Source organism: Oenanthe melanoleuca, chromosome Z (assembly GCF_029582105.1).
Source record: "Oenanthe melanoleuca isolate GR-GAL-2019-014 chromosome Z, OMel1.0, whole genome shotgun sequence".
NCBI classification, from domain to species: domain Eukaryota; kingdom Metazoa; phylum Chordata; class Aves; order Passeriformes; family Muscicapidae; genus Oenanthe; species Oenanthe melanoleuca.
In genome coordinates this window covers 27,220,905-27,245,585 of record NC_079362.1, presented here as the reverse complement: position 1 = coordinate 27,245,585, position 24,681 = coordinate 27,220,905, and the positions used below count along the sequence as shown (strand labels likewise).

Here is a 24,681-nt window from a genome sequence, read left to right as displayed (position 1 = left end):
TTTGAGCATCCTGTGGTGTGTCTGTATCCCTGGAGAAGGTACAAGTTGGGCAGACATCTGAGAAGCCTTATTCTTCCCCCATTACATCCATCCATCCTAGGCAATTACTAGTGTAAGAACGAAGTAATACAGCAAGATATCTGACCCTTAATCAGGCCTTTAATTCTCACAATATTTTTTTACCCACTGGGCCTAATTGGCAATGTGACAGTGGTTTCAAGTCTCTCCTGCTGAGCAGTCTAAGCTGTCACACGTGGGTGCAGCTGGGCAGCTCAGGACCTACTGGTGGCCTCTGCTTTGGCAGCATAATTCCTGTTTATCTGTGGAGCAAACCCTGATGCAACCCAGAGAAGAACCTGGGCCCATAGAAGCTCCCCCTCCAGTCTCTGGTAGGGTGATATAAAGAAGATGGACTTCCAGCCTCATCACTGCATTGCCCAGTTAAGCCTGTAATGAGAAACTAACTATGCTGGGTTTTTCAACACTGATCAGAAATTTAAAAAGCTTGGCAACGGGAGTTCTGGTAGAAATACCTCTGCAGTGTTGTCTCACCTCTTCTTTTTAGAATAAATCCTGTTGATTCTTTCAGGAGATTTCAAGGCTGCTCTCTAGTGGCTGCAACTGTCATGATGTTTTTTGAAGGGCCAGCAAGGGTTTTCATTTGCTTCAGCAACAAGTTTCCTGAAAATCTGCATGATCCTTCTGATTATTTAACTTACTTTTAAGGAGTTTACAGTGGGTATTTTTCTCTTTTTATGGTATTTTTTTTACATTCATTGAAGTGTCTTATTTCAAAGACTTGACGATGGTCTCATGGAAAAGGAAATGTGATTTTGATTCAGAATTTCTGCTGTCACAGCTGAGAACCCCTTCATATCATTCCCATGACCTGCCACTGTCATCCTCATTTTTTCCAGCAGGACATGGTGGGTGGTTCACCCCAAGTCAGTGCTTGGTGATGAGGAAGGCAGGCTGTCCTTCCCAAAGAAGCATGGGCTGTCCACCTGTGAGCTTCCTGCAGCTTACAGCAGCAGTCTCTTGTTCTGGCGTGCCTTTTGCCTGCCTTTGGGGTCACTGTGGTCAAAACAGTGACCTTCCATGGGGTGCAGTGGGCTCAGCCAGAGAGAAAAATGAGCATTCTCTGGCTTTCCTTCAACCAGGAGGAAATTCAAAGGCCTTATCTGAACCAAAAATTTTTAGGACAGAGATCTGGTCCTGCTCTACCACTGGAGAACTCTGTGCAGCCTGCAGAAAACTGCTGCAGGGAAGAGCAGCACTGGGGGTCAACCCAAAGCCTTTCTTGCTTACAAAGCAGATAAAAAAACTGGGAAAAGAGAAGGCAGTTGTGTTTAACAAGACGCCTTCTTTGCATGTCTCGTGCATTGTCTCTGTGTGTTGCACTGGCTGAGCGAGAAAATAATCATCTTGCAGTTTTCCAGAATCTTACAAACATTTACAAACTGCTGAAATGTATCCTGTAGGAGGAAGCAAGGGTATTTCAAGTAGTTACTTTTGTAAACAGTTTTGTAAAAAGATTTTGTATTGTGTGTAGTGGCTTACAGTAAGATGGTGAGGTTTTTTTTGAAGTCCATGACCATCCTGATTTACCAGATTGTTTCATAGACTTCATTCCAAGCTGTCTCTTCATTCAAAACCTGCTGAAAATGCTTCTCTACCCATCATCTTTGCTAAAGAATTTGTGAGTCCTCAGCTTAGAAAGGGTCATTCTTTTTCATGTGATTGCAGGGAAGATAGAGAAGATCAAGCCTCCTGCATCCCCCACTGCAGAAGGCCCTGCCTCACAGCTGGACCCTCCTCCCGAGGAGTCTGCAGGAGCCCAGCGACCCAAGAACCTGATGCAGACCCTCATGGAGGATTATGAAACACACAAAACCAAGAGACGAGAAAGGATGGACGACAGTGCGGTAAGTGCGCTTCTCCTTCTCCCTTTTTGCTCTGGACCATGACTTGCAAGAACCAACAGGTACTGAAAAAGGTTATTTTACCAGGATCTGCTCAGATCACCTTGCAAGTGGGTAAGGACACATTGTAAGGGGCAGGTATTCAAAATGGAAGGATGCACGCCAGTGAAGAGGAAGAGTGTGTCACTAGAAATATTAAAGACAACTCACATTTAATTTTAGTTAATTATGTTAACTAATAATAAGAGCAGTGGGTAGCTGTCCTGTAATTGGCAGATTCTCTAATTCACATATCACCAAGACCCTCCAGTGAGTTATTTCAGTGATGCTTTGAAGTTTATGGATCAAGCATGTATTGACATTCACCTGTCTTTGTGGACTACCCCATAGTCCAATCCAAGTGTGCTCAGTCTTCACTGTAATTTGATAACTTCCCCAGAAACCACCCCTTGTGGAACTAGACAGGGAGTGTCTCAAGTTAACTTGGATCATCAACAGCCAGCATGTTGCTGGATTTGTTGTCTTTCTTCCACACAAGTAGTAGTAGAGTTTGTCTGTAAGGTGTTCTTATTAGAGACACTAACAAGAGGAACTGTGGATTTTGTAACTGGAAGTATCAAAATTCAGGAAAATCTCTTTTTTCTAAGAGAGCATGAGCTGTTTCTTATTCAGAGTTACTACTATTGTGTAATGAGTGTAGAAGATAGTGAGATCAAGTTCAGTGTCAAACTCCTTAAAATGGACACTGTGTTTGCTTAGCAGCCAAAGTCACCCAGACATTTTCCAAAGATATCTGAACAATGACCCTACCACCAAGGATCCTCCAGCAAACTGCTTTCTAGTACTGTTCATTAAAGGCAGGTTCTCATTCAGGGTGTAGATGTAAGTGAAGGCTTGTAACACAAATACTGCACTGGTCTGGCAGCTTTTAATCACTACTTGTGAATATTGCACAGTAACAAAAAAGAAGTAAAAATCAGAAGGAATGAACTATGGAGGGGTCCTGATGCACTTTTGTTGGCTAACTAAAAATGCAGATAGAGTCATTTCTAGTGCACACCAGAAACTTTCTGGTCCCTTATTCTGCTGGGGCCACTGAAAACAAGGTTCCATTGTCCATCAGACTTCCACAACAGATAGAAAGCCAGCTTGTGCTCAGGAGCATGTCTCATTCTGGCAGTGGCATCTTGGGGCCACATCTTAGGAAGGAGCCGCTCCTGGTTTCCTCTCCCTCCCCAAAGCACCCAGTGAAATGGGGTGGCCCCACCTGCTCTGCTCAGTTCTGTTTCCTGGCATCTCCCCAGAGCGTCTCTCCATGAAGGTGCTCAGAGGCTTGCAGGGCAACTCTCATGACCTTTGCAGAAGCTGAGAGAAACAATAAAGAAAGTTGGGTATAAAATGCCACTGTGCAAACCAGCTCTGGAGTCCCGAGACGTCAGCCTGGTGGCTGGGAACTTCAGAGCAGCTGCTCTGCCAATGGCAGGGCACTCAGCTTGTACTCACCCTGTGCTCTTCTTCTACCCCTGTGAAGAGTAACCTGCCCAGCCCATGAAGTGGTGTCTTGTGGCTGAAGTCATTGATCCTGCTTATTTACTTGAGCACAGTTCCTCAAGTGTTTGCAGAACTCCACAGGTGCTCCCTGGAAAGCAGACTGGGCACAGTTGCCTGGTCTCTCAAACAGTCTGAAGTGATGTCCTGACCAGCATGCTGGCCAGTGGTCTGGGCAGTGTCTGACCACAGAGGCATTGGTGGCACTCAGACAACCTGTGGGATAGCTCCTTTTCTGGCATGAATTTTCTAGGCTTCAGTGAATTTGCAAAGACCAGTGCACACCAAAGTCCCACAGTGTTGAGGTTTGTTGTCATTCTCCTCTTCTGTAGGCCCACTGCATAAAGACAAATAAGATTTTTTTGCTGCTGCCCACCCAAAATCCTATTAGAGGTCTGCATCCTGGAAAGCCCAGAGAGAACTTCCTGAAATCAGCAGGAGTGTTTTGTTTCTTTTCCCTGTTTTTTTCTGCTCTCCTTTGGTAAACAACTCTGCCATTGACAAGGGAAGAATGATTTTAATTTGAAGTGCTGCACTTGTACCACTGTCAGTTTGAATGAATATTTTACAGTCTAGGCTAAGCAACTATTATTTAAAAAACAAATAGCTTTAGTTTGTAGAGAGCATTTGAACAATATTGTCAGGAAAAAGGATTTCTATAACTAAATAAATAAAATAGCAAGTCACTGCCCTATTTTTAAAAATACATTAAATGCAGTGGGAGAAGGAACATAACTGACAATCAGACAGGCAGCTGCTACTTGGAGTATTATGTCCTGAGAGCTGATTGTGGCTCAGCATTGCTCTTTGTGAGTGAGGAGAGCCAGAGTCTTCCTCAAGTCCTGGGAGCACTCAGGGTGCCTGGCACAGCAGCCATGGTCTCCTGAATGGAGGGATTTGTGGAAAGGTTTCATGTCCACGGGAACTCCCTCTCGTGCTGAGCACACCAGCTGTGTGATGTACAGACATCCATTTTTGCCCTGCATAAGACACAGCAAAAGACAGGAGGGTGGTTTCAGTAGGACATTTACCCTTTGTAGTCTCTCCTCACATCACCATCTTCTGTTTCATGTGTGGCTTCAGTGGCTTTAGTGGCTACAGCGTGGCCTCTCTGGTCAAGGCTTGTGTTATGCCTTTCAGAAAGAGAGGGCAAATCAAGTGCATCTTGGAAGAACTGTGCTGCTCAGGAAAGGGAGCAGCTTCTTCCAGAGGATGTGTTGCAGTACAGGTTTCAGCAGATGAGTGAAAGAGGAGAAGCAGCAACAAGGAAACAGGTCAAGCACTGATGGTAAACAAGACTGAGACTGGCCAAGCAACGTCATTAAAATAACACCAAACTGGCTAATCTTTCCTTTTTATTTTTTATGACACTAAGTTGCTTGAAGTCTTACACTGTGGAATGTGCCAGTTCTTGGAATTTCTGTAATTTGTTCTTGTTTCCTAGTTATAACATGCTTGTTCAATGTACTAATGCTGGTCTTTTCCCTTTCTACCAGTACACCTGTAAATTACTGTCTAGCAAGGTTACTTCTGAGGTACTTTTCAAGTGCTTGTTTATTTTTGCTTCTTCTTGCATGGTAATTCCAAGTGCATGTTGCTTCAGTTGGCATTTTCATTGTGTGTGCCAGTGCCATTCCATATAAAAAAATGTGTGCGTGATATTCCCATATATCTGTCATCAGCAAGTATTGGTGGCTGGTCTTCTAACTCTTGGATTCTAGTTACAATTTTTATGCCATGGGAGGGGTTGTAATTAAAGGGATGGGAGCTGGTGCCTTGGACTGAAGCACTCCTGGGGTGAGAAATGAGAAATTCCTCTTTAGCTGGCAATTCTAAACCTGGGATCCAAGCATTTCAGATGCTGCATGAAACTTCTGTGGCTTTCCTTTGTCTCATCTGTGGAAGAGTCAGATCTGAGTGCATGGCCTCAGTCTGTCTCATTTTGTGAACCTTTACTTGTCCTGTGATGACTGATCACAGCCCCACAACGTAGCATCAGTGTGTGTCTCAGGGTGAAATAAACCCAAATCTGCCAGATAAAGGGTATTTAAAATGACAACTGGTATTTTAGCAAAGTAGCAATTGGCACAGTCCCCACAAAGCTGGACTTTGCTAAAGGCAGTAATTTTAAGAGCAGGTAGTTGATATTAACTACACTTTCACAATGTTTGTTAAGAATTAGGTATATTGTAATTTCAATATTATATTTCAATGTGTATATTTCAAATGCATGTAATTTTCTCTGCAGATGTGGTAATGACTGATACTCATTTGTCCAATATCAGTACTTTTATATTAACCTGAACCTTCCATTTTTCCCTATTCCATAATATATTTATTCCATTATATATATAGCACATCAGCTACCTCAGGACAAGTACATGCACATTTTCTGACTTGAAGAGTAAAGCAAAGATAAGTCTATGCCATTTCCCATTCACTAAATAATTTAGAGTGGGTTTTATCACACTGATACAAACCAGTGATTGATCTTTGTGTATTTATAGATAGTTAAATCAGTACAAGAGCAGTGTGCTGTCAGAGTCCTGGTTTTAAACACAGGTTGTGCCTTTTGTCCTCCATAATATCTGCACAAGAATCTATAAGTCAAGATTTGTGAACAGCAAGTAGTGATCAGAGTGTTTGATGTTATGTGAGAGGCAGAAGTTCAGGTGCAGTTTTTACAAGCCCAGGCCATGGTCTTCTGCTGGGAAGAGTTTTGTGTCCACTGTGTAATGGTAATGATACAAAGAGGAAGGAGCTGGAAAAGAATGTGTATGAATGGGAAAGGGGCTGGAAATAAAAAAGACTGTAGGACACAGCAATTCCTCATGCAAGTGAAAGTATGTTCTCTGGATATTCCCTAGCATCCAGCTTCAGAAACCATGTGATTCTCACTGGAAATCTTCAGCTGAAACCAGACAGATTGTTTCAGAAGGAACAGCAAGACTCAAGGCACGATATGGCTACTAACCCCACAGCTGATCTTGTCTCCTGTTCACCAGAGTCTTCCAAAATGCACTCTGCAGGCCAATGGCTCACTTTTAGTCATTGTTGGTAGCACTATAGCTGTCCCAGGTGTGTTTGCACTGGCTTGGGAGCAGAGGCTTCCATGCAGTCATCCTGACAGCTCCTCTCTGGAAAGCAGAAAACAGCTCCCCAGCAAAGGCACAGTAACTGCTGGAGTTCAGCAACTGCACCCTGCTTCATTAGGGTGATCTGTTGCATCACCCCCAAATTCCTGCAGCCTATACTAAAAGCACATCCCACTGCTGCTTAAAGAAACCTATTGTGCATACCCCTATATAGGACGTTTTTATCCTCAAAACCTTCTGCTTTTGTCCTTACAGCTATACATATATTCAAATGTACAGGACATTAGTCTGAGTTTCCTTAATACCAATCATGCTGTAGCAGATAACTGCAGTAAGGTGACATTTATGCAACATTAAAGGCTACTGCTGAAAATTTTTGTATTACCAAACAGAAGATGAACATATTAGATTTGATGGTATGGAGCACACAGTTCAGGTTTTAATACTGAAAGGAGCAACTTAATACTGCCACTGTCTTGTTTCAAGTAAACACATTTTAATCTCATATTCCCAGCTCCTCACTGTGTTTACTAGCAGTCTGGGTGTTCAGTAAACAGCATTAAGTAGGTACAGTAAGGAAAATACTCTCATGCTGGGTAAAAGATGTTCTTTTGGTAGTTCCAGTTTTATTTAAAGCATTTAGTTTATCATTCCTAAGCAGGAGCACTCACATCTGCAGGAGCAGGCAGCCTGTTTCCTGCATTTGTGCTTCCATCTCTTTATGCACACTGTGCTCCATGAATGTGTTTTCTGCAGCAACTTTAACACATAGTACTCACAGATTTTAAACATGCAGGCCTTTGCATTTTCTATTTTCCATTTTTTTTCTTTTAATTCTTTCAGATTCAGATGGGAAGAATCAGTAAAACCTCAGAAAAACTGTTTCACTTCCACATCAGTTTTGCTACTGTTCAACAAAAATTGTCTGCCACTATATAGCAGTGAGTTTTCTGACTACTCAAAAAACACCACTACTTCAGTGGTTGTGATAAATATTATTTGGGCTAAAGCATATATATATATAGCTTCCTGTTGTTGTGCGTAAGAAAGTAGTTGTTAAAGCTGTAAGCTGTGTACTGGATTTGTTAAATCTGATGGAGGGAAACTCAGTATAGGTCAGTCTCCATCTCTAGGATGGATAGAAAATTATTCATACACTTGACAGTGGCAGCTGTTTCACAATATTCCTCCCCCACACCACCCCAGTCCTCAAAAAATAAATGAAATCTTTAAGAAAAGAGCCCTCTGCAATTCTCAGGCTGCAGCCACAAGATCCAGAAATGTTCTGCAGAGAGGTGAAAAGCAGTTCCTACAGCCCTACATGTATTTTGTCTTTCCCTCATACCTACTTCTGATCTCCAAGTTCTTCCCCTTCTACTACAGCTGATATTCAAACCACCTCTGCCAAATAAAACATTTTATGTAACTTTGCTTTTTTCCCCTGATGTGGCCTTTTCATTAAGACATAATTCACAGCCTAAGCTTAAGTGAAGCATCTGCTTCATGATCTTCTTCCTGCTGTGTGCAGTTCTGGCACTTAGGATACCCTGAGCCCCAAGCCTGGCCCTGCACCCACTCAGCTGATGCAGGGCATCATCAAGGAGGGTGCCTGTGAAGCATTGAGATAGCATTTTAGACTTCCTATGGAGAGCCTGGGTGTGCTGCACTCATTATGGGTCCAGAGTCAGCCAGAAATATTTTAAAATTGAGATAGTTGGCTATTTTTAGTCAAGCAGCTTCCTGGGTCATGAATTCAATGCTCCATTGAGGGGTCCCAATTCCCCAGTCAGTCATTCCAGTTGCATGCTATAATTATGCCAATGTTTCCTCTAGCGGGTCTAAAACTGTCACAGCCTTGTAAAAACAAGGGTTGTTTTAGGTCAAACACTCTTTTCAGTAGATTAGAAGAATAATTCAGGAATGGCTATTGAAAAGGATCTTTAGTTTATGTGCTGTGCCGTGTGGTTCTAATACTAAGCCAGACTTGCTTTTATGCAAGGTCCAAGTCCACATTCAATGCCCTCATGCCCTCTGACATTAATCAGTTGTGCTTGGAGAACCAGCAGCATTTGAGGAAGCAGTCAGGCTTTGGGATAGATGTGCAGAACAGGGAAGAAACCCCAATGCAGTCTTTTAAGACAAATACAAGCTGACTTACCCAAAGCAGGAATCTTCAAAGTTTAAGTGTCCTAACTGTTGCAGTCCATCACCAGAGACCCTCACAATACTGTGATGTCCTGCAAAGAAGCTGCTGATTTCAAACTGTTCTAAACTATGTAAAATACATTTTATTTTCAGCTGACATATTTTTGCAGGCCAAATTCCACAGACCTTATTTAAAAATATAGTGGCAGTTTTACTTTGAATTTTATGCTGAATGATGCACTGATATCCACTCTCTGTTTGGCTTCTCCATTATTCAGGTTGAGGTGTCTTTTTTTGGTTCAGGCATTCTGTAGTGGGAGTAACTCCAGGACAGAGCTTATGGGCTGATGTTTCAGACCAATTTTTTCCTACTGATTTTTTTTTTCTTTTTTCTCCTCCTCTCCTCTCCTCTCCTCTCCTCTCCTCTCCTCTCCTCTCCTCTCCTCTCCTCTCCTCTCCTCTCCTCTCCTCTCCTCTCCTCTCCTCTCCTCTCCTCTCCTCTCCTCTCCTCTCCTCTCCTCTCCTCTCCTCTCCTCTCCTCTCCTCTCCTCTCCTCTCCTCTCCTCTCCTCTCCTCTCCTCTCCTCTCCTCTCCTCTCCTCTCCTCTCCTCTCCTCTCCTCTCCATTGCTAGGTTTATGAGCACATTTGCCCTCTGCTAGGAAAAACAGAAACCACTCAGCCCTCATCTGTCCTGTTCAGCAAAAAGAGGATGCATTATTCTGGGCAAAATTTCTAAACAAAATCCCTCTAGTGGACCTGGACTAACTTTGTAGCCATGGTCAGTGCTGAGAATGAGATTAAACTTTTGTTAAAATTCATCTCTGTTGGCCAGATTTTGTCTTCAGTCCTTTGGCTTGTTCATAGTCACAGTCAAAAGAAACTAAGAGGGCAGAAAATACTAATGCTGGCAAAACTCCATCCTATCTTCAGCTCCTGAGTGGAGGTCTAGAGGTTACAGTTGGTTTAAATGCAGTAGTGCATTCTCATTCCCATAAGCAAAGTTATAGTCACCTGTAATTTCAGCTGGCAGAGGTGATTTTCTGATACTACCTGTAAAGGTGCCTAGTACCTGTGTACTCTTCCAACCACAGCTTTTCACAAGCTGGAAGAAGAATTTCTTTAGTCTTAAATTACCTACTTTTATTCTAGTCAAGGCATAAGTCCTCACTGCATGTGACTTTCTTAACAGAAGAATAAAATGCCATCATTCTGTCTTAAAAGAGCTTCTACACTTCTGCAGTCAGGGAGTGTGCAGAGCAGCTTGCAGGAAGCACTGGGGACGAGAGATGGCCAGCATTGCTTCAGTGAAGGGTCATGTATTTGTTGTGGGATTTTTTTTTAATTATGTAAAGCTTCAAATGCTTGATTCTTTGGGAGGGATGGTTAAAACATACTGAGGGCAATTGACATTTCCAGCTCTTTAGTTTCATCATGGAGCTGTTATTCAGAAAATAACATTGTCATGTGCTTGTGTAAGAAGGCTCCAGACCCCTTTATATCTCACTCTGCTGTGTGGGAAACGCCCACAGCCATGAATTATTTGCTGAGGAGTACCTCAGACACATCACAATAATGCCTTTTGCTGTTGTCTTGGTTTCTTTTTGATTTTCTCAAAAGACACGTTAAAACTGTTCCTTACATTTTTAGCTGATGGTTTATGTATGTGCATATGTACAAATAGGTACAGAGTGTGTGCATATACCTGTGTGTATGATGTGTGTTTATGAAATACATATAAATTAATCAGGCCCATCTTGTACCAGGCTTTGTAGGCCCACCTTGTGCAAGTTTCCTTTTGCATGTGCACAGAGTGATTTTTCAGCCCAGGAGCACTTTGATCACAGTGTGTGGTAGCTGCAACCAGGGGGTAGGCACTGCCTGAGAGGGTGATGTGCTGGAATAGGCAGCTGTCTGCTTCCTGGCCTCCCTGTGCAGCTCCAGAGCAGCCTCTGGACAAAGCTGCAGGTTGGTTGCTGGCTCCTGGTTCTGAACGTGTGCAGTTTTAGTTTGAAACTGAAGTAAATTCGCCCTGGGGAGAGGGCCAAGACCCTGGGCAGGGCAATTGCTGCTGGGCTGGTAGAGGTCAGCTGGGGCTCCCCTGCAGAGAGCTGGATGCTGCCAGACAATCCTACCACCTCTGTCCTCCTGTGGTGTGGCTTTGCTCCTGTGTGCCATCCCCCCACTTGCACATCAGCGAGTGCTTCGTCGCATGTCTTCCTTTTCTGCACAGGTGTGGCACTGGAGCCCCGTGGGGAGGGCTGGCCCCGCTGGTCTCTGCCCGCACGGTGTGGGACAGCCTGGGGGCAGGGCCAGCTGAGTGACATCCTGCTTTTCTTTTCTCTCCTGACCAGGTCCTGGAGGCAACCAGGGTGAACCGCAGGAAGAGTGCTCTGGCGCTGCGCTGGGAAGCCGGCATCTATGCCAACCGGGAGGAGGACGAATAACCTCGCTGCAGCAGCCAGACAGCAGCCAGGCACGCCGGAACCAAAAAAAGAGAAAGGCAGAAAGGAAAAAACAAAGCGAACACAAAAACCCACCATGAAAGCAGCAGCATTTTAGTCCAATATTTATTAAATACACATCAAACTCGATGCACATAGACACAGAAATGATCCAGCTCCTGGCAATCCTAAAACTACAGGAACCACACACCTAGAAAACAGCCCCTTCTTCTTCCCTCCATCTCCCCTCTGAAATAATGCAATGGAGAGGGTGCAGGGGGTGGGAGCCCTTGGGGGTGGGCACAAGAGGGTGATTGTGCCCATGGACCAGGCAGGCTGCAGGCATGGGGCAGGACGCCATTCGTGGAGGAGTCTGTGGCCAGGGCTCACACTTGTGTTTCTTGCTGACTGAATTGCCAGCCCTGCTAGCCCCCAGGACCACCGTCCACCCAGCAGCTCCTGTCAGAACCTCCTGCAGTTCCTTCACCTCCCACAGCCGCTGCACAAAGACCGTCGGCGTTAATTCGGCATACTCTTATCCAGCCACAAAACACAAAGATACTGCCCTCTGTTCTATTTGAGGAGACTGAAGGGTTGGGTTTGGGATTGGGTTGGTTGTTTGTGGGGGGTGGGGGGGGTGCATTCTGCTCCCCTTTCTAGTAATTTATCTGTGTAAAAGAAGAGAAACCCAACAAACAGGGAGGCAGTTACTGCAAATGTACAATCCAGCAAACTCAGTCAAACAGTCCTTGTGTTGCAAACACAAGCCATCACAATTTAGGAGTGGAATAGATGGGGATGAGAGCTAAGCCAAATGGATTACCTTAGCTTTAGGATCCTATATGCTTGCAATATCACCTGAACTCCAGGTTCTCAGAGCATATTTACGCAACAAAGTTTCTAAGTAGAAAATCTGTATTTAGCGGATAACAACTATTTTTTGATGGTGGGGTGGGAAAGAGTGGCATACGTGTAAAATCTTTGAAGATGGATAATTTCAAGTAGAAAGGTAGTGGGAAAGGGATACAAATAAAGGACATTTAATTTTTAAATAAGGCAATAAATGAACTAAGCCAGACTCTGGCCTAGAAAGAGGTATGAAATAAAGAAGAAAGATAGTTATGTCTTCAACTATATTTATACAACTTAAAAAGCCTTTGAAGTAGAGTGCTTTGTGGAAGTCTTCACGTTTCCAGGCAACAAAAAAGCTAAAGGGCATAATGAGTTGGAAGGAATGAGCAAGGAAGAGCAGAGAAAGGAAGAAAATATTATTTTAGCCGTTCAGCCAGTGTTTTCAGCGCTACAAGCAAACCATAGAGCCTTTAGTTATTGCTTAGGCTTGGGATCAGCAGTGAAGGATTAGTGTGGATGTGTGTGTGTGGGTGTGTGGGTGAGTGCATGAGGCTGGCATACCATAAAGTGTATGGCAGTGTGTGTACTGATTATTTTCTCCACAGCTGTTTACCAGCTATAGGGGTGAGTGCTGTTTTGTTTTATTTTTTTCCGAAAGGGGATATAAAAATAAGGCACTGAGTTAATGCAGTATTTGTGATATTAAAATTTGACCCAACATGGTATTTGCATGAGTCACAATTGCAAAGTATTGACCAGTTTTGTAAGCTGACGATTAGGAAAAGAAATGTGGTATTTATTCTTGTGCTTTGTATTTGTACTTAGTGTAGAGGCTGCGAGTTTACTCTTTCTTATCACCAAGCAATACAATAGGAATATTTTACAACTGGGAACCATAATTTCTGGACTAGAAACCAAAAAGTTTGGGAGGTGATAGGAAAAAAGACACCAAACCTTTTTTCTCTTAAATATATTTCTTTTTTATAATCAATTAATATTTTGACATCTTTTTAAAAAATCATCAGCCAGAATACTGTGTCCTCCCTAAGCCTTTCCCTGGTTTCACGACCTGCTGTGCTGTTTTATTCTGAAACAGTGAGCTCATTTAAATGACTACCGATACTGTGAACATACTCTGGTGCTTTTCTTAAACAAACACAGAGCTTGCAACCAAATTATTCACCACCACCACCCTTCAGTTCCTCCAGCATGTGAGTTCTGTCCATGGGCACTTAGAATTTTGAGGTTTGTTTTCAGGGAACTGTAGTAAATACAATTGTATCTACCCATTGGCTCAGTTCTTTCCATTTTCTTCATAAGTGCTACTGAACTGAAGAACACCTGCTGAACTGAGAGTTCACTGTGATGAGGGCAGCGAGCTCATCTCAAGGAGAGGCACCATGGGGAAGCTCTGTGCCTGTGAAGGAATTACAGGAATTAGGTATCTAATGAAGTGGACCTGTTTTTCAGGCATGGCAATCAAGGGTGATTCATGTCTCAAGGCGGGTTGTTGCCATACAGCTGCAGGAAAAGCACCAGTGCGGCTCTAGTGAGGCCACATGTCACGTAGCTGCAGATGTGAGCTCCACACACCTGTGTCAAGAAGATTCCTGGCCTTTGGGGAGGGCTTAAGAGAGACTAGGAAAAAGGAGTTTTCTGAGGACAGGAGATGGCCTCTCTGGTGTGGTGGACTTGCATTAAATGGCACTCATTCAGAGTGTCCCCAGTATTTGCTCCTGAAAGCTGGGTCAGCCCTGGACTGCTTTCCCAGGAAGTTGCATTTTTATTTTCTTTAGTCTGTAGGCCTGTTTTTCCCTCCAGCATTCTCACTGGAAGCCATCATTAGCATAATCACCCATCATTAGACTTTTTTTCCATGCTTTGTTCTCTGTGATAGAAGCATTTGCTTTCAGCCCCTGCATCAAAAGTATTTCAGTCCAGGACAGACAGCCTTTTTACCCAGCACAGTTTTTTCTCTTCCAGAAATTATGGGCACTTATAGTCAGCAGCACATTCAGTGCTGTGGTAACAAGAGTGAGATGCAGTTTACTTGCCTCTGTTATTTCATTTGCATGCTACCAAGCTTAGGTGTTTATAAGTATACGGCAGTAATACATATCTATCTATATATGACTATATCAAATGCAACAGAAGAGCACTATTGCAGAGTTAACTTTGTCTCCACAAAAGAAATGCTCAGATCCTTTCCCGTGGCAAAGACTGGTTTTAATGAAACTGTGTACTGAGAAATAGTTAAGCATTAGCATTTGTGATTATAATCGGTTTGGGGTTACAGTGCAGGTTTTCTGAAAAATTTGTTTTTAAAGCTGCCAATTTGGGCTTCATCTTGCTCTGTACTGGCATTTCTGAGGGAAAATAAGAGTAGTGTTGACATTTTTGGCAACCAAAAGGCAGCATCTCTGTCATGACTTATCAACCAGTTTCAACAATACCTGGCTTTCTGTATGTTAACCACTTAAATGTTATCCTGCTTTTGTTTTATAGTGACTGTGAGGCCTACAATGCAAGTATATAATTATTTTCTCATTAAAATAGAAACCTGTGTTGTGTTTCTATAAAACTGCCTGTTTCTTCATGTTATTGCAGAAAGGTGTGGCTGGAAGAGAGTGGCCTGTGTCCCACCTCCCGTGGCAGTCGGTCGGTCTCTTCCCGTGGTTCTTGACTTGGTGTCTCTCTCTTTGTCTAGAGGTGGGAGACATCTCTCTCCACTTGGTGGTGTCAATTGCAGGAACAAGAACATCCCTGCACATTTCTTTTCCACTCTCAAGCTTGTGGAGGTTTGCAGAGGCCAAATCTACTTTATGATGAATCTCACCACCTTTCTTCCCTTGTTCCCTGCAGGAGCCCCAGTGTCCTGCATGGCAGAGCACACCCTTTCAGCCAGTTATCCATTTACCACAGGCCTGGCTGCAGCAACCAGCTGTTTGCCATTGCCCCTCACTCCCCCTTCATGGTCAGCCAGACCAGGGGAGATCCCATCCCTCACCCCTGCAAGGAAGCTGCTGCCAGCTGGGAGGTGCCATGGCACCAGGTGCACCTCAGGGGGCCACAGGGACTTGTTGGGATCTAACCAGGTTCATGTCAGTCTCTGCCCCTCCCTGTGCCGGGAATAGTCGGGTGTTTAATTACAACCCTCTGTGGGAGGCAGCAGAGGACACTGGTGATTTTGGTGGGAGTTTGCTAGGGACAAGTGCTGCCTCCAGTCCATGCTTTCCATAACAATAGCCCCCCTCTCCTTGGCAAATAGTATCAGAAATGCCTATGGAGAAAATCAGTTGTGGGTTTACTTTACAGATAGCAAATGGAAGTCAAGAAAAAAATGGGCTAGGGAACAGCTTCTTTAAAGGAAAATTTATCCATTAATTCCAGTCCCTCTGTCTTTGAAAAAAGTGTGGCTGTCATCTCAACACAGGAGAGACTTTCTGTCTTCCTCTGCCATGCTTTGCTCTGTGCCAAGAAGGATGGTGTATTGGACTCAGTGGCACACAGTGGGAAAAAGAACTCCTAGGCATCTTCTTTGGATTTTATGTGATTTAAAAGTGAAAACTGGAGTTTGTCAGGAGGCATTCAGACATTGCAAAAGTAATTCAGTGACACCAGTGAGTGGCAGCAGGTCAGGAATTTTGCGGTTAGTTCTGCTGTTACCAGCTGTTGTTATGTGTTTCATAACACACTCAGGATTTTTGAAATCCCTGTCACCCCATTGCATAGCTGAAATGGCATGTACCAAGCTTCAGAGCACATTTTACAATGTAGGTAAGGATTATAGAAGAGCATTTTATCAATAATTTCTGGCATAGCCACACAGAAGGTGAAGATAGTGTACCTCATTTAGTTTCAGGTGGCTTTAAGAGGCCCCAGCACAATGGGAAAGCAAATGGAGAGGCAAAGGATCTCCTCTGCAGAGACAGGTTTGATGAAACAGCTTTATAAGGAGGGAGGGCATTCAGTACAGTGTTTTCAGTTGTGAATGGGCACAGGAGATTAAAAACCTTACAAACAGGGATCTGTAGTGTAAAGAAATCACTTCAGAGCTCCACAAAGCTGTAACAGGGTGGAGGGACAGGGCTAGGTAAGGCCAGAACTACAAATATAAGCATGAACTTTAGCACTAAAGGCTTCTAGTTATGGTCTAGTTGCTGAGTTGACTGAGGAGGGCAGACAAGTAAAGTACTAGCAGTCTGCATCCAGCCCTCAACTGCTTCCCAAGAAAAAGGCTGAAAGCATCTCCGTTTTTCACATGGCTTAAAGCTATGAGAGCCAAGGGCTATCCTGTCACTTCAGCAGTAGCATGGGGGGAAAACAAACAAAGTACCAAACAACAAACAACCTAAGCAGCAGCAGAAAAACAACCAGAATACCATCTAGACCTCATGGTCTGCTGCTATCTGTGGCTGAGCACTGATTAATTTGCATCGTAACCCACTGCTTTATCCATGGGGCCTTTTGGAAGAGAGCTTTTGCAGTAAGCACTAAACATGGCAAGCAGTGTAAGAGCCCCTGCTCCATTCCAGACATGTCAGCTCTGCAGTGAATTGAGAATGGTATGCCACCAGGAGCTGGAAATGATTCAGGCCTTGTTCCCATTGAGAGTGTGGGAGCAGTGGCAAGAAAAATCGATGAAGGAAGAAAAATGCACAAAGCTGCCCTGTGACATTTCCTGTACTGCCAACAGCATGGGGAGCATTGCCTGGTGGGGATTTGTATGGCAGCAGTGACATCTGCAGGGGGGATTGCACTGATCCTGGTGAGAGCTTCATTTCCAAGGACTGCCCCTGGAAGCCAGATCCTGGGGACAGCCAGCGCATGGGAGAGGAGGGACATGGTGACTGATGCCCAAATCCCAAGGCCTGTTCAGTGCCGAGCTCACTGCAACAGCAGCCCTGCCATTAATGCAGGAATCCCTCCTGCAGCCAGCAGAAGATCAGGAAGAGAGCCATGGGACAGCTCGCAAGCCTCCCATGGGAAGACAGTTGGGATGGGAACCCAGAAAAAGCTGCTGTGTTCAGTATGCATACTCGGAGCCCTGGTCATGCCCCTTCCTACAGGAGCTCCTGGAGCACACCAGCCCTGCCAGGAGCAGCTGCAGGCTCTGTGCTGCCTTGGCAGGCAGCTTGGTGCAGGACCGTGGCTGGACACACAGGACACTTGGCAAGGCCCTTACTGCACTGAGCTCTTGTTGTGGGGACTGTTGCTGGCTGTGAAGGTGGATGCAGAGCAGGAGGCAGGAGCAGGAGGCTGGAAACTGCTCCTCAAAATGGGGAGGAATTCATACTGAGCTGCAGCAGACAGACAGAACAATGCTGTCTCCATTGGGGTGTCACTTTGACTCAGAGTGAGCCAGGATGCTTATGTGCAGACAGCCCCCACTTCCTCCTCCTGTAGTATCAGAAATATGAACTTTCTTGGCCTTTTATTAAAATGAGCATCAAGTTCTCAAGGTGCAACTGAAACACAAGAAATCAGGAAAATATTAGCAAAAACACGTGGATAATGATAGAACCTTGGTGAAACAGCTCTTCACAAGACTCACATAAGGCTTCCAAAGTGTTGCAGGCAGCAGTGTTGCAGTGTTCAAAAGTAGTGCAGTTTTTGCAAAGGGGAAAGAGGTCTGTCGAAGCATTATCTCCATGGAGAAAGGTGGAGTTTCCAGATATGCAAGGGGAGTTGACTTGCTGAACAGCTTTGTAACCCCCACACCTTGTGGAGGTGGCAGAAAATATTCAGCCCCATTTAATTAGAGTGAAAGAAGGAAGATGGTAAAGTAGGGCACGTGCTCACTCTCTGAGAGGGCTTGTTTACTTCTAGGAGCATGGTTTTTGGGTACAGCACCGGCCCAAAGTGGACCCAGATTTTCACAGTATTACCCTTTCCTGCTCCCTGCCATCTCCTTGCCTTCTGCTGCTCCCTTCTGTTTTCCACATGATGCTATTGACACCCAAAGCATGGCTGATTTGGGGCACACAGACTAGGTGGCCTCTCTGGGCACAGCCGTGTCCCTGCCCACTCTGGCCATCATGCGAGGCCCCATCAGCTCCCAGACAGACTCCCTCCCAGGCTGGTTTCCTCTCCCCAGGTATTTCACTGCATTTACTCTGCTTTGCCAAATCACCCCATTATCCATCCCATGGAAGACGGATAAACTGAGAACCGTGAGCTAAACCTTAAGTGGACCTAATCCAAATGTACCAAAGCACTTAGACACCTATATACCTGTAAGGGCCTTGCTCTTTGAGGTCTACACAGCACTAAACTCAGCTGGAAGCTCATGGGCTGAGCTTGTGCCAGTGTACTCTAAAACGGTGTGGGTATATTAGTGGGACTGGAAAGGGTGTTAGGGGAGAGCCATGTGAAACAAAAATCCTGTCTTGGTTGATTACTCATTCCAAAAGTTTTTCTTTGCTTTTCTCTGCTTTTCTTTGATGCTGTGTCTGAGGAAAACAACTGCTGAGATAGTATGTGGTGCAGAGGGTAGTTTTCAAAGAAAAAGTTAATTTCAAGTTGTGGGACTTATGTATAAAGAAAGCGAGGATTAGTAATGCAGGTCAGAGCAGAGTGGTATAAACAATGGAAAACAGAAAATAAATAGGGGAAAATCTTGCTGATGGGAATTTTTATGGAGGGAGCCATTTCAGAAGCCAGCTGAAAGCATGATCAAGCAATGTTTCAGCAGGGGTAAAAAGTATACAATAAAAAGCATATTTACCCAAGCTCTCTTGAAACCACAAAAAAACCTCTGGCCAGTTACAGCAGAAGTCTCACCTGCTGCCACGTCTGGACTGTGGTGGCACAGGACAAGATTCAGCTCAGCTGTCCTTCTTGGCCACTGGTTGCTCAGTTATCAGCAGAAGGGAATCAGGAAATAGCTGAATGATATCATTGTTCATGAGTCTCATAATTTATTGACATGAGAACTCAGAGTTTATAAATTAAAAGGTATGTCAATATAGTCTGGGTGTTTCCAAGGAATTTATTATAAAGATGCTCAACAACAAAAACAGCATTTCAGTACCCCAATGAGCTCTATTTTTCCAATCTTGCCTAATCTCTTGTTTCCTTTCTATACAGAAATATTAAATCAGTGTGGTTTTAAAATGTCAGGAGCTCAGTTTATTCTCCTGGCATCTTCCTGCTTTGCCCTAGGCTGCTCTGGTTATGTGTCCTTGTAGAGGGTGCCTTGAAGTTCATGACCAGACATGACTTGGCTGCTAATACTTCCCAGTGGCATCTTGGAGGCGACCTCCAACATAAAATCCCTGAAGGTGACAGCCACTTACCCTTGGAAAGTGGTGGTGTGGAAGTACATCACATGTGGCAGTGAGTACATCACCCACACAAGGTCCTGGCCCTGTGGCAACCAAGCAGCCTCATCTGCAGCAGAGCAAGAACAGCACAGTCCTCTGGAAGGAAGAGCATGACGTGACCCTCAGCTGTGTCCTGTTCAGCAAACAAGAGTGTCTCGGGTCCTGCAATGACTGGTGTCAGCAGTCCTTCAGGAGATGAGTACAGCTGGCAGTCCTTCTTTCAAGAGCATCACTGGTTCTAGGCTGCTGATCAAGGCACAAAGCCATGCTGAAATGGGTAAGGGGCTGAGAGATGTCTCCCCAATGCCCACGTGCTGTCAAGCAGGAGCTTTGGAACCACTGCCCAGAAATGCAGAGGTTGTGGTGGGAAGAAGCAGTGCTGCTCTCAACTAGTATGGCCATTTCAGCATCTACACAATGGGGCATAAAAGAAAAGTTTTAGCTCAGTGAAGCCTTGAATACTCCACAGTGCTGGAATGAAGCATTGAAGAAATAGGAAATACCAGTATCAGCTGCTGTCTTGCCACACAGTTCAAAATTCACATTTATGTACATTTGTGTATTTATAGTTATCTGTCCTTCTTAGACACTGAAGAAATGGAGCTAGAAAGCTGCCTGGACTTTCTTGCTTCCTAGTGCCCTTTACCCAATACCCCTCTTCAACTCCAAAATTTCCTGCAGATACAGCAGAATCCTGCAAAGAAAGAAGAGGTGCAGTATTTAAATCCCTTAAATGTCTTTTTCAGTATCTTTTTATACATGTACTGGAGCCCTAAGAGCACACAAAATCTACCAAGGCTGTTCATTAATTAGCTGCCTGGGAGGATGTCAGCTAACATTCTCCCAGGTAGTATGCACTGTTTCCATGAGTTTCTCCAGAGTCTGGGGCTATCTTCTGGAGCAGTGCTGTGGGCCTGGGGAACTCCAGGCACATCTTCCCTGTGTTTTGAGTGGAGGTGACACCCCTGCATGGGTTGCAGGGACTCAACAGCCCTTGCTGTTTTCCAGGTAAGGCTTCTCCAGCACCAGGACTGCACCTTGCCCACCCAGGCACAATTCTGCTCTCTTGTCTGAAGGTTACACCATTGCTGCCATTTTTCACTGGTGCCCTGAAGCAAAATGAGTAGGGACATCTCCTCCATAGCTTCCCAGCCACCCTCATGGAGGATGCTGGTGCCTTTCCCTTCTGTCTCAGGGACCTCTCCACCCTACCAGCTCAAAACAAGCTGGATAATTAGCCAGGTGTGGCTACGGCACATGTTATAAACAGGGTTTGTAAATAATAGGGATTTAATAATCTCTGTTGTTTGCTGTGCCTTGTTGCACAGGCTGTCTGGAAATCCTCATCTGGCATTGGAGTCTGTTTGCAGAAAAACAGTGATAGGCACTGCCATGCAACCATGTAGCCCAAAACCTCCTGTGTGTGGGCTCTCTGTAATCAAGGCAAGCTTATTACTGAGTTCCCTATGCTTTTCAATTCTGAGCTGTTGAAGTTGAGTAAACACACCCCACGAGAAGAGCTGCTGTATGGAGAGAAGGGTGCTAAGGCTTAGAAATGTCACAGGAGTGTGTCACATCATCTGCAGCTTTTGGGTTTTGTATGCCATTTCTTCGTTTTTCCTTTTTCTTTTTAACAAATGACTGAATGTGTTTGACGGGATGTTCTGCATAATAGAAAATTTAAAAATCTAAATTGTTAAAACCATAGACAATTTCTGTACTCAGGACCCAGCCCAGCAGAGTAAAGAGAGAGAGGTTGTGAGGAGTGAGTTACCATCTGCCTGCTCTGAATGTCTGGGATATCACTGAGTGCTTACTGCAGGTGATGGCTTCAGTGTTCACTCTACCTGCCTGAAAAACAGAAATTTAGCTAGGCAAGGAGCTAGCTTGAGATCTGCCAGGTGAAAATGAATGGATTACCAGGCAAGGGTGTCTTCAGAAGATTTAAAGAAATATATACCTTCCCTCTTCTCCAGAAAAAGCACTATGTCTTGAACAAAGCAGAAATGCAGAGCTGTATCTTTTATGCATTTATGATGGTCTCCACCTCTCAACCAGGAAAATCCGGTGGATTCATCCCTTTTCTCTCCACTGTCCTGATGTCCTCTGCCAGCTGCTCTTCTTACTTCTTGTACAGTCTCAGGCTTATGGAGAGATATTAATTTCCCTGGCTAGGGCTGAGTTACTTAGCAAAGGTCCTATCCGACCAGAAAAATCAGCACTCCTCTTTTCCTTTGCTCTCCTTTCTTCCCCTCACTTCTAAGGATAGGTGATTTACTATTTCTTTCTCCTCCATTATTCTCCCATATTATTCTTTCCAATATGTTCTGTGTGTTATCTTCTTCTAATTCATGCTGACACCCACCCAGATCCTCTCCAAACTTATAAATCCCAAGTCAGATTTAAATTTCTACAGAGCTTTTATTCATCCTTAGTGTTTTTTTGCAAAAATTACTATTTAGACGTTTTTGTAGGCTTTTTGGAACCTATTCACCATAGCCAAAAAGTTTTGCAGAGCTAAATATGAAGTAGACCAGCAAAATTATTTCAAGATAGCTTTGGAGGGCTAGCTTAGGAAGGGGAGAGAAGTTGGTGGGTTAGAACCAAATTTTTTTATATTCATGACTGTAGTTCATTCAGCAGTGGCATTTTTAATAATCATGTTTTTGATATAGCTCTTTCATTTTTTCAGACTATCCACTATTAGTCAAGATAGGATTGCTTAAGCTGTAGTGTTAGGACAGTTAATTTCATCCCATTTCTTAAGGCCATTGCTGCCTGCACACTCTTAAAATTTGAAGTGCTTGTGTTCCAAACTCATATATAACTTGGCAACAATTTTTAAAAAGGCTTGAATATAAATGAAAAGGAGGATGTGCACACACACACAAAAATGTGTTTAGTGTGAGGATTATCTGGGGCTTATCTAAGAGCGACAGCAGGATTTGTTCTGTGGTCCAGCTGATCAGACATCAGGTACTGCAAGGAGCTTTTATTCCTGCTTCCATATAGAGGATTAATGTTAAGACATACAATTAGCTGTCAGGACTATCAATTGCCCAAATTCCTCAAGCTAAAGGGAAAAAGCCAACTCAGCAAAAAGCATCTGTCAAAGAATGATGTGGTTTTATTTTCAGCAGGGCATAGGCCCACAGGAGACTACAACAAGGTAAGCAGAAAATTCTGAATGGAGAAAAACAGAGAGAACAAACCATGGAGGTGAAAGCAGGGGAACACAGGTGTCTGGTGCTGCTTGGCCAGTGACTGTCCTGAAGGAGAAGTGGGCAGTGTTGCCATTCCCAGCCCCTTGCTGCTCTCCCAAGTTGTTCTGAAAGTGCTGGTGCAGTGGTGGAGAGTGCCAGCCTTATTCTTGAGGGGATCACGGGTCACCCCTCCCCTCCACGAGCAAATCCCCCCTCCAGCGTTTTTGTGTCCTGCACACCAGCCTGGACCTTGCTCAGGTGGAGCAGTGGGTGAGGCCCAAGACATGGGGAGAAAGCTCTGTGTGCTCCCACAGCCTGTGCCCCCACTGCCTTTTCCTCCCAGGAGAAGCAGAGGAAAGCCCATGTCTCCACAGACCATCCCGACATTCTGGAGGTGCTGTGACTCCCAAATATTGCCAGACTGCTGGCACAGGTCTCTGTGTCTGGGGCATCTCCAGGTGCCCCTGTGAGGGCATGGTCCTGTATTTTATTACAGTAATGGTCCACTCACCACCAGCCCGAGTTCCCAAACAACCTTGGTTTTGTTTCTCAGAGCCACAAAACAAGGCTGCTAGATGTTTTTCACATTGTCCAGGCATTAGCTTCCACCGTCAGTGGCTCTGGATCCAACAAGACAACTGCCTTGGACTAGAATGCCACATCCCTGTGCCCCTGGCTGTTCTCACAAGGGGACATTCCCATTCTCCCTCCAACTCCCCCATCCCTGCAAGGAGAACCACACACCTTGTCAGGCAGGGGCTACATAGAATTAGATGACAGCCACCTAGGAAGCCAATCTCCCAAACCACAGAATGCTTTGGTCATTTATGATGAAGTATTTTCCAAAGGAAAATCAGCTGTCACTAAAATAGCTGCTCCTCCTCAGTGTTTTCAACCAGCTCTCCCTCCCTCTGGGGTGGCAGTGGGGCTGCAGCCCCATCCAGGATCACACCCAGGCACTTTAGAGCTCCTAGCCACATTTCCCCACTTTACCACTGCCAGAAAGCCACACTGGAGAGGGTGATCTGCACACACCAAGCAGGAGGAGGAGGAGTTAGAGCTGATTTACTACCTTGGAGGCAAAACACCTTGCCAGACAGGGACTGTAAATCACAGATTCCATTAACATGCTTAGGGGAGAAAGATGAAAAGGGCTTACTTGTCCACATTGGATTGCAGTCCCGGATGTCAAAAGGATCTTTTCACACAAGGGATGCTGAAGACCAAGTTCCAGAATGCTGGTACTTGCCTAGCCCAGGTCCCCCAGCATACTGGAATCCCTATGGCAACTCTTTCAGAAAGAAAAAGTGATGGAACTGCCATAAATGGTTTGGAAGAAACGAAACAACAATACTGCATAGGAGCGTAAAACATCACCACAGAGAAACATAAAACACCTCTGGTTTGGCCAGGTTGAGAAACATTGAAGAGCTGATGAGATGTGCTGACCCTGCCTCTAGTCAGCCTCCAGACAAGACCACTCTAGAGAGAAATGCCCTAAAACAGTGTGCCCTTTCTCCAGCAGGACACACCATTGTATTTTTGTTGATTTGATAGTCTCTGAGTCTGCAGATAAATTTTTCTTAAATGTCACTCTCTTAAGTCTCCACTGTACTTACGCTGCATGAGCATATTTTAAAGCAGATGCAAATGTCCCTATAAATATTAGTAATATAAAAACAGGGGCTTCTGAAAAATTACTAGATAATAGTAATTTGTGGCATCAAATGAATATGGGATTTGTGAAAATTGTTTTGCAGTAGTAAATATTTTGGACCCTGAGCTAAATTCTTACTTTAGAACTTACTGTTCTGCAATTACTGACATGGAAATATGTCAGGAATTACCCTTCCATGAGAACTAGTTCTAAAAACTACAGTTAATGTGAATGAACACACAGAATATCCTGAAAATACAGATGTAATTAATGAGATCTCTAGTAACATTTAGCACAATTCATTGGCTATCTAGGCTTGAACAGTGTTGGCTGAATAAGCCAAGAAGCCTGTATGTGCAACAAAGGGTGGAGGAAAAAAATTCCTCATGTAGGAGCACAGTGACTGTAACATACCTCTGCACTCCAATTTGATGCCTTTGCACCAGACTCCATGTCCCAAGTTGAAGCTTGAATGGAACAAGTAATTTATCT

The 24,681-nt window shown here is 44.4% G+C and overlaps 1 protein-coding gene across 4 annotated transcripts in view; it reads left to right on the top strand.

Annotated features, from left to right (window-relative positions):
• The window catches only part of PALM2AKAP2 (PALM2 and AKAP2 fusion), a 265,867-nt gene extending 251,282 nt beyond the window's left edge, over positions 1-14,585 (top strand). For all 4 annotated transcript variants that reach the window (XM_056513037.1, XM_056513036.1, XM_056513035.1 and 1 more), the window contains 2 exons: positions 1,747-1,925; positions 11,063-14,585. In XM_056513037.1, the coding sequence (XP_056369012.1) occupies positions 1,747-1,925; positions 11,063-11,155 (272 nt within the window). In that variant the 3' untranslated portion in view covers positions 11,156-14,585. The remainder of the gene's footprint in view (positions 1-1,746; positions 1,926-11,062) is intronic.
• The last annotated feature ends 10,096 nt before the right edge of the window (positions 14,586-24,681 follow it).